We start from the raw sequence: 10,256 nt of genomic DNA, 5'->3' as shown, positions 1-10,256 counted from the left end.
CAAAAGTTTACATATTCTATATATGTTATACTTATTGTTAAGGTATATAGGCAGTAGTTATAGTAGTAAGCGTGTTCTGTCAGTTTGATTTACCACTGAGACAAAGTCAACAATCACTAAACAAACAACTTGCTGTCCTGTTTTGTTGATAAAATGACTTTGTTTTGTCATTTCACAAGATAGCATTTTAAGTTTTAAACACTAAAATAGTAACAGTAAGACCACATTATCAGCATACGTTTAAGTTATTTTCCTATACATATTCCTTTTCTATAAATACTTCGTGCAATACAATATACAAATAGGTCACATTTATAAAGCGGGGGGGGCTTTAAATTTTGTCGGCTAAACCACACACTGCAATAGCTTCAGCAATTCGTCTGTGGGCTAGCAACGAAGGGACATACATACGGGCAAAAACATAGAATATATAAAATAAACAAACACTTACTTTTACCTCATCAATCCATTAAAAATATCTCCTCATAATACGCATTGTTATTGTTTACCTACGTCATCATACTTTTTACGTTTTAAATTTCCCGCGCAAAAAGAAACTAATCGAGCGCGTAGTCGATATATTTTAAATTCTTGTTTGGCGACGATAAAAATGGCGCAAATAATAAACACAATTCCAAGAATAGATTTACAAAATACATTTCAGGTCTCAGGTGTGCCTTACTGAAGACCTCACCCTTATATAATAGAATCTCTATTCCAGAGTGTCTATAAACTGCCTCAGTGGGGTCTAGATGGTAGTACCCTGGGTGTTGGGGTAATAGACCTAAACCCCAGGCCTCAGATGTGCCCAACTGATGACGCCTTTAAACAAAATCCCCTTCCACAGTGACGTAACGACTCCGTCATATCAATCGTGGTGACATCATTAATAGTGACGTCACGCCTCCTCTTCATTCACGTCAATGTTCGCGAATTTAAAATCGTCGAAGATCGCGGTGTTTACGTAGTTCTGGAACAACAAAAGATTTTTACAGTTTAGTGACGTCAAAACTGTAACAAAAGCGTGGCTGCTAAACCACCAGTAAGATTCATTCCTAATGAGTTTAACATCACGCTTACCCTGCTACTCCTCGCGTCGCACATCCGTTCGAGGGCGATAGAGAGCTGTGAGAAGGTGGGACGGTCGTAGGGTCTGTTCTTCCAACATTGGTACATCAACCCGTATCTGGATATCAAGGATTGAAACTTATTTATCCTCACATGGTGGGAAAACGACAGTCGTTATAACACGGGTGTTCTGTTTCATACACCTCGTGCCCGCTTACAAGTTACCACGTATGTAACTTATTTATCCTCACATGGCGGGAAAACGACAGTAGTTATAACACGGGTGTTCTGTTTCATACACCTCGTGCCCGCTTACAAGTTACCACGTATGTAACTTATTTATCCTCACATGGTGGGAAAACGACAGTAGTTATAACACGGGCGTTCTGTTTCATACACCTCTTGTCAGCTTACGAGTTACCACGTATGTAACATATTTATCCTCGCATGGCGGGCAACAACAGTCGTTATAACACGGGTGTTCTGTTCCATACACCTCGTGCCCGTTTACAAGTTACCACGTATGTACTTTGTGGGTTAACTTACAACTTCATTCACATAATATTTTACCATCTGTAAAATCATGAACCGGTGTGAAACTTACACTTCGTCGTCACAGTTGAGTGGTTTTTCCATTCGGTACCCAGTGGGGAGTTTCTCGTAAAGCTCAGCGCAAGACATCCCACAATAGGGGGTTCCCCCAAGGCTCACTATCTCCCACAGAAGAACACCGAACGACCAACTTTAAAAATAACAATTCTATCAGGTATTTGGTAAAGAATCAAGTTTGTCAGTAGCACGCACATTATCGACACAAAATCAACATATTTGTCATCAGCACTCATACGTCATCAGCACTCATACGTCATCAGCACTCATACGTCATCAGCACTCATACGTCATCAGCACTCATACGTCATCAACACTCATACGTCATCAGCACTCATACGTCATCAGCACTCATACGTCATCAGTACTCCAACGTCATCATAACTTCCTACGTCTTCAATACTAATACGTCATTAACACACTTATACGTTACCAAAACTTCTGCATACGTCATCTACAATATAACGTCACAAACACTCTATGTCATCGCCACACCTACGTCACGAATACTTACACGTCACTCTTGGATGTATATACATTATAGTTCAAACTCTCGATAGCCATCCATCGTATAGGCAACCTTGATACCGTCTTCTTCACGTACACCCCTTCCCCCCTGGATAAACCGAAGTCAGCTATCTTACAAACGTATCCATCACCAAGTAAAATGTTCCTGGCCGCCAAATCACGGTGGATTATCTGTGTGGTTAAACATTGGTTAACTACCAACATGGTGTTTAAAGTGTCTTAATGGTGTTATAATGACGTTTCACGTGTTTAAATGGCGTCACACTAACGTTTTACGTGTTTAAATGGCGTCACACTAACGTTTTACGTGTTAGATGACGTCACACTAACGTTTTACGTATTTTAATGACGTCACATTACTGTTTTACATAGTTTTATGACGTCATATTGACGTTTAGAGTATTTTAATAACGCAAGATGTTACAAAGCGACATTTGACAGACGTTATTACTAAATGACGTCACCTGTTTCTCACTCAAGTACGTCATCCCTTGTGTGACGTCATGAGCGAACTTTAACAGCTGGGATTGGGACAATGATGTGTACGTTCCATTTGACCCCTCCAACCTCCTGCTTCTACGTAGGAACTGTAGCAAGGATCCGAGGGGGGCGAACTCGGTGCAGAGGTACATCACGTGGTCATGCTCGCATGCGCCCACTAGCGCCACCACGTGACGATGGTTACCGATTCGCATCATCGTGTCAACTTCGGCGAGGAAGTCGCGCTTGTCTTCCAATGTACAACCATCTGTAGTGAAGTGACGTGGTTAGTGTGTGACGTCATTGCATGTGACGTCATGGTACACTCACAATTGCTTTTTCAAACACGTAAATGAACTGTTGTTCTATCGTATACAAGATTAAAGAAACATTCCCTCACTTCGCTGTAAGTGGTTCTTGTCATATTTTACAGACAGTGATGTTATACGGTTCTGAGTAACATATTCTGTGACGTCAGGCACTCTGACGTATCAATGACGTCACACCCACCTTTTAGCATCTTCACAGCTGTCTGTATAAGCTTGTCATCCTTCTGCACCACAGCCTTCACCACCTGGCCAAAGTTACCAACCCCTAGAGGAATGTCTTCAAATAATATGTTCTCCCATGGTATTGACAACGATTCAGGGAATATCTGTGGAGTAATAATGAATGAACTAACGTTATCCTTGCATGGAAGGGCAACGACAGTCGTTACAACACGGAACAAGGACCTTACCCATAAAGAATAAAAACAAGAAATGTTATAGCGAAAATATAAGATGTTTCTATGTCACCTGGCCTGAATAGGTTGACGGTGCTCTCGAATTCCCCGATCGTAGCGAGTAGCTGGACATCAACGTAGCTGAACGTGAGTGTATACCGCCACCTTGTGACGTGGATCCAAAGGTCGATGCTCGTGTGGTGGCGGTAAGACAATCCATCTCCACACGAGGCGCTGGTGGGTTCATTCGTTTACGAGTCACACTACGACATCTAACGTAGATTTAAAGTTACACAATGAAGTATATATTCTTTGTTTACTACCAGGTGAGATGATTAAACAGGATGGAAAATATGTCCCATCTTGCCCCATCCTACTATATGTTGTTGTTGCCAGGTGTATTATAAATGTGAAAGAGATTTCCTGGCAAACATTTGTTTTGTTTCATCTGCCATACGTCAACACATCATCAGGGTTTGTCGTTAAGTTCAAGTACACAACCTATATTTACCCCATCACCCCAACACCCAGGGTGCTACAACCCATTAGTGACCACTGGGTTGAAGCAAATATTACCGTTAAATGTCTTGACCAAGCACACATACACCTATGAATGTAGCAGCATCGAACCCCAAACCCACTATGACATCACATCATACACACCTGTAATACGCAACAATGAACCCAATGACGATAACAATGAGCAATCCTCCCAATATTCCCATCCCTATCTTGAACATCATGGTTCGGTGGAAGGGAAGGTTGAGGTTGGTGTCTTCATATATGGAGGTACCATCTGGAGTGTAGCATTGTGTTAAGAGCCAGTTTCTTTAAAATTCAAACGTCAGCAGTTTTGATTAAATAATTGAATGTTCTTCCTAAATGCTTCATTTTGCTCGGCTACAAGTTACCATGTCTACAACTTTGTAGGTGATTGTAGCACTACGAAAGCATCACTACGAAATTAACTGCTAGACTTTTAAAATTACCACATAGTAACCGGAACAAGTTAACATACTGTATATACGCGTAATGTTTTACAGCGATTACACAGGAGGTATTGGGATTTAAAGCAGAGTTGACCCATAACCCAAATTTTAACACACCATTTAACAAGTCCCTTGACCGGGATTTGAACCTCACCTTTTCCTGCCTTTGTATGGAAAGTTAGAAGAGGGTTGCCCGAACTATCACCAACGTAATTCTTGGCTATTAGTTCAACTGTGTATAATGTATTGGGCTGTAATGAGGTCAGGGATTTCTGGAATAAAAATGGATTGAATGAATGTAACTTATTATCCTCTCGTGATGAGGCAACAACAGTCATTGCACGGGGCAACGACAGTCCACGGGTGTTCTGTTTCATACACCTCCTAGCAGCTTACAAGTTACCACGTATGTAACTTTGTTGGTGATTGTTTTATGTGTGGCTGATAATTTGAACAACCCATAACCATAAGTGACCACTGGGTTGAAGCAATTGCCGTTAAGTGTTTTGCCCAAGGACACAAGCGCCCACAATGGTAGCAGCATCGAGCCTCGAACCAATAACCCCCAGTTCTCATAACCTACCTTTCTTTTTTCCTGGTTTTCTAGAAGACGTATGGGACTTCCCCCCTTTTGATAATAAACAAGTTTAACAATGGTGACTCTGTATCCCCCCCTTGTGGACCAATGTATAACGGCCGACGATGACGTCACGTTTGACACCGTAGCGCCATACGGTGGTGGTGGAAGGCCTGAAATAATTTGTTACGATGAAGTTACGTTTACATACGTCATCCGTGAATATATTATTGCATCACAAATATTCAGATTACAACCAGACCTCAATATCAATTTTATCGAATCCTAAGATTAAGGTCAAACATGCAATTAATGGCAAACATTTTTTAATTTATTAATATTATGATACGAGTTATCTGTAAACATGGGGTTCTACTTACCCAAACTAGCGGTACGTACAGTACTTTGTATGGAGAAGCTTCCAATATTTTGTGTCTTAGCCGCCACCTTAAAGAAATACACGGTGTCTGGTTTCAATTCCTCAACCACCATCGTCAGTACGTCACCGGGAACCACCTAAACAGGAAATGATAATGTAAATATGACGTCATCAGGTTATACTTTCATAGAAGGTTTGGGATTCCTGAATGTTGGGGTAATGGGGCAACTCTGGCTTAAAACTCAGACCCCTTGGCATCCCTTATTGCAGGGCCTGACCCGTATAGAATAGAATATAAGTTCACAGGCGCCATTTTTTTAAAAAACACAGGGGGGCAGGGATAGTTAGACACACAATTCTTTAAAACAATGTATTGTTTCATTGGGCAGTGCATAAATTGACAGGTTTGGCCTGCCTACCCTGCCACCCCAGGTTTGGCGCCTATGAGTGTGTGGTCAGACTCAGAGTTATAATAAATATTAAACACAAAATATTCACGACTGAAAAAGTATGAAACAGATGGCCTAAAAAAATCAATGAAAAATAGGAACTAAAATGTATAAAAACATGAATTAAAAAAAGCATGAAATAAACGACTTTTTACGTCATGCGTCACCTTTGACCTCCAATGTTTATCATTCTGCCGAATATCATCAGTATATATGACTTCGTATTGTGTGACTTCTGTTACGTAGGGTGAGGGGGGTATTGGGAGCCATGTTACGATGACCGATTGTGGTGACGTCACTTTTACGGAGATGATTTGGGGAGATTGTAACGGAACAGTGCTCATTGTCATAACGTTTATGACATCACACCAGGGACCCATTGTTATTGTCATTGTTCGAACACGGAAGCTGTACGATGTGTATTCATCTAAATTCTAGAAACAGGGAGTTTAATTTTAATAAATGCATAAAACAGGGACAAACGGGACAGTCGATATAGTAGGGTGGGGGAAGACGGGACACCTTTAGCCCATAATATTCAAACATCCTGATCGTGTTTTAAACAATAAACAACGGTCTATGGAAGTCGTAAGGATACGGTTTTATAATTCTTTGAATGATCTTTGTTTACTACCAAAAGAGACAAGAAATAGAATGATAAGGTGTCCCATCTTCCCCACCCTACTATATATACGATACCATTGTCAAAAGTTATATATTTCAAACATCAATAGAGATAGTTTAGTTCCTCAAACATGTTTATATAACAACATCACATAAAATGACATCACGCTTAATATTATACATTTGTTCATGTTTAGACAGTTACATACCCACATGTGCTGTCATGTTAATACTCAAAGAATTTCAAATTTCAACCGATAATAATATTTATTATACCTTCACAAGCAGATTTGTCTGATTGGTTAACTCATCAATGATTGACATCCAAGGCCCCGCCCCTTTCAACACCTCGGCCTCGTAACCCCTTAGGACCCCATTTGGGTGAAGGGGGGTTTCCCATCGTAGATGGATCTCATCGGATGTAATGACGTCAGCTTGTAGGTTCAAGGGTTCGCTCGGTGCTGTAGTGATGTCATTAATAGTGATGTAATAAATGAATTCACTTATTCAACTTCTGACCATCATTATGACGTAATAAAGACTCACCATCCTCCATTGTTTGGTTGATTATGACATCACTATACGACCCCGGACCCTCGTGAGTATACGCTCGAACTTTGAAGGAATATGACGTGAACGGAACCAAATCATGGAAAGTCCATGATGACGTTTGCGATGTCGTGTTGCCGTCATACTTGAATGAGTTTGGGGAATCGTCTCCAACCTCTTCGAACATTATCTAAATGAGGTTGGGGTAAGATGGTACGATAGGTGGGGTAAGATAGTACAGTAGATTGGGGTAAGATGGTACAGTAGGTTGGGGTAAGATGGTACAGTAGGTTGGGGTAAGATGGTACAGTAGGTTGGGGTAAGATGGTACAGTAGATTGGGGTAAGATGGACCGGTAAGTTTTGAGCCAAAGATATCCATCTTACCCCATAAACTAATTAGTGAATTACCAAATCACCTCGTACGAAACAATGGTGTATTGTTGGGTGTTGGATGGAGTCAACCAAGCGTAACTTAACGATGATGACGTTCGGTTGGTCATTGTGACATCAGGACCGATCGGTGTATCTATGGCAACAAGGTTTATCGATGACGTAATCATGACATCGATTTTATTTAGTGATTTTTTTATAACTTTTCACTGACAGTGTATTTGTGCCTGTAATGTTAGGTCACATGTTTTACATAATTTATAAAACACAAGTTGTAATAATTTGTTCGAATACGGTTGGTTTAATTAAACAAATGAAGCGAAACATTTGTTAATATGACATCACTATTTATTATGACATCATTAATCATGACATCACTCACCCAATTCTCCCATAGTAACACGAACAGGTTTTGATATAGGGGAATCCCCCGCACAATTATACAACTTCATCCGAACTAAATACACGGCGAGTGGTTTCAGTTGTTTCACTGTGGCCGTGTTCCTGTACTGGTTCTTGGTGTTCGTTTGTTGGTAACTCTGTTGCAACATTCGCCAGTTACTGGTGCTCCAAGTGCCTGGGTTTAAAAGTAACTGTTATTGTTCAAAGCAAACCAAGTTCCCCCTAAGTTTTATTTATTATATGGGTAACCGCTGTAACAAAACATTTTTTTATCCTATAAATTGTTTAGGTATTTTACCAAATACGTTACACCAAATGGTCTATATGGGCATTACCCCAACTTAGTATCCAAGTATTAAATCATATACAATCATTAAGTATCTAACCATAACCTTAAAATACAAAGATGAGAGATCCCGGGTTCAAACCTCAACTCACCCAGCTCGCGATGAAATATCCTGTGCCCAAGAATATCTCCGTTTAGTTTATCGGTTGGGGGGATTTCCCATCGTAGAAACAGAGTGGTGTTCCCGATGGCGTAGATACTCGTAATTTTTGGGGGTAATGAGGGTTCTGTGGGTTAAAGGGGGGTAACTGTGGTAAGAGACTTGTAAGTAACTTGTAAGCGGGTGCAAGGTGTATGAAACAAAACACCCGTGTTATAACGACTGTTGTTGTCCCGCCATGCGAAGATAAATAAGTTGCATACGTGGTAACTTGTAAGCGGGCACGAGGTGTATGAAACAGAATACCCGTGTTATAACGACTGTTGTTGTCCCGTTAAAGGGGGGTAACTGTGGTAAGAGACATACGTAAGTAACTTGTAAGCGGGCGCAAGGTGTATGAAACAAAACACCCGTGTTATAACGACTGTTGTTGTCCCGCTATGCGAGGATGAATAAGTTACATACGTGGTAACTTGTAAGCGGGCACGAGGTGTATGAAACAGAACACCCGTGTTATAACGACTGTTGTTGTCCCGCTATGCGAGGATGAATAAGTTACATACGTGGTAACTTGTAAGCGGGCACGAGGTGTATGAAACAAAACACCCGTGTTATAACGACTGTTGTTGTCCCGCTATGCGAGGATGAATAAGTTACATACGTGGTAACTTGTAAGCGGGCACGAGGTGTATGAAACAAAACACCCGTGTTATAACGACTGTTGTTGTCCCGCTATGCGAGGATGAATAAGTTACATACGTGGTAACTTGTAAGCGGGCACGAGGTGTATGAAACAAAACACCCGTGTTATAACGACCCTACTATGATGACAAACAAGCCACTTTATTCAACTCACTATCACAATCTGTCTCCATAGTGGCCACTGGTCCCGGCACCCCTTGCCCCGATACCCCGCCTTCCCTACTTAACACTACACGCACGTTGTACTTGGTGGCCGGTTTCAACTCGGTGATGGTCACTGTATCGTTGCCTGTTAACTGTCTGTTTCAATAATACCATGTGTTGAGTTATATAGCATGTCATTAATGTTCCTATTAAAGCACGCATGTGAATGCTATATATAGAATAGAATGTGCTTATACAATGTTGGGGTAATGGGCCAACTCTGGTCTAAATCCCAGGTCCCATGGCATGCCTCGCTGTAGGACCTCACCCATATAGAATAGAATGTGCATATACAATGTTGGGGTAATGAACCAACTCTGGCCTAAATCCCAGGTCCCATGGTGTGCCTCGCTGTAGGACCTCATCCATATAGAATAGAATGTACATATACAATGTTGGGGTAATGGGCCAACTCTGGTCTAAATCTCAGGTCCCATGGCATGCCTCGCTGTAGGACCTCACCCATATAGAATTAGAATGTACATATACAATGTTGGGGTAATGGGCCAACTCTGGTCTAAATCTCAGGTCCCATGGCATGCCTCGCTGTAGGACCTCACCCATATAGAATAGAATGTGCATATACAATGTTGGGGTAATGAGCCAACTCTGGTCTAAATCCCAGGTCCCATGGCATGCCTCACTGTAGGACCTCACCCATATAGAATAGAATGTGCTTATACAATGTTGGGGTAATGGGCCAACTCTGGTCTAAATCCCAGGTCCCATGGCGTGCCTTGCTGTAGGACCTCACCCATATAGAATAGAATGTGCATATACAATGTTTGGGTAATGGGCCAACTCTGGCCTAAATCCCAGGTTCCACGGCGTGTCTCACTGTAGGACCTCACCCATATACATTAGAGTATAGTATCAGTATGTATTACCTTTACCATTTTAACCCCACAGTTACTGATGGCCATGTTAAGACTTGGGTTTCTCACCACTTTATTATCGGACCCCGTCATTCAAGGTTTCACCACCGGCTCTGCATTCCACGTCATGATGTCCCAGTTAAAATATATGTTCGGACTCGCCAAGTCAGTTGGCAAACACAGCGGCGCGTTTGCATTGTTCAAGGTGAGATTATCCAACCTACAAGTCATGGTGACTAAGGTTTATTCATGATAATTC

At 41.4% G+C, this 10,256-nt stretch overlaps 1 protein-coding gene across 1 annotated transcript in view; it reads right to left on the bottom strand.

Annotated features, from left to right (window-relative positions):
- Positions 1-561: 561 nt before the first annotated feature.
- Positions 562-10,256, bottom strand: part of LOC100181956 (tyrosine-protein kinase receptor Tie-2-like) — a 17,203-nt gene continuing 7,508 nt past the window's right edge. Inside the window, exons 13-30 of the mRNA XM_009863348.3 lie at positions 9,073-9,218; positions 8,209-8,343; positions 7,751-7,945; positions 7,395-7,504; positions 6,974-7,166; positions 6,704-6,888; positions 5,971-6,237; positions 5,356-5,491; positions 4,982-5,148; positions 4,553-4,670; positions 4,073-4,205; positions 3,483-3,681; positions 3,196-3,340; positions 2,670-2,953; positions 2,192-2,376; positions 1,673-1,810; positions 1,081-1,186; positions 562-970 (exon numbers count right to left, since the gene is read on the bottom strand). Of these exons, the coding sequence (XP_009861650.2) occupies positions 899-970; positions 1,081-1,186; positions 1,673-1,810; positions 2,192-2,376; positions 2,670-2,953; positions 3,196-3,340; positions 3,483-3,681; positions 4,073-4,205; positions 4,553-4,670; positions 4,982-5,148; positions 5,356-5,491; positions 5,971-6,237; positions 6,704-6,888; positions 6,974-7,166; positions 7,395-7,504; positions 7,751-7,945; positions 8,209-8,343; positions 9,073-9,218 (2,914 nt within the window). The 3' untranslated portion in view covers positions 562-898. The remainder of the gene's footprint in view (positions 971-1,080; positions 1,187-1,672; positions 1,811-2,191; positions 2,377-2,669; positions 2,954-3,195; positions 3,341-3,482; positions 3,682-4,072; positions 4,206-4,552; positions 4,671-4,981; positions 5,149-5,355; positions 5,492-5,970; positions 6,238-6,703; positions 6,889-6,973; positions 7,167-7,394; positions 7,505-7,750; positions 7,946-8,208; positions 8,344-9,072; positions 9,219-10,256) is intronic.

Source organism: Ciona intestinalis, unplaced genomic scaffold (genome assembly GCF_000224145.3).
Source record: "Ciona intestinalis unplaced genomic scaffold, KH HT000122.2, whole genome shotgun sequence".
Lineage (NCBI taxonomy): Eukaryota > Metazoa > Chordata > Ascidiacea > Phlebobranchia > Cionidae > Ciona > Ciona intestinalis.
This window is presented reverse-complemented; position numbering and strand designations above follow the sequence as displayed.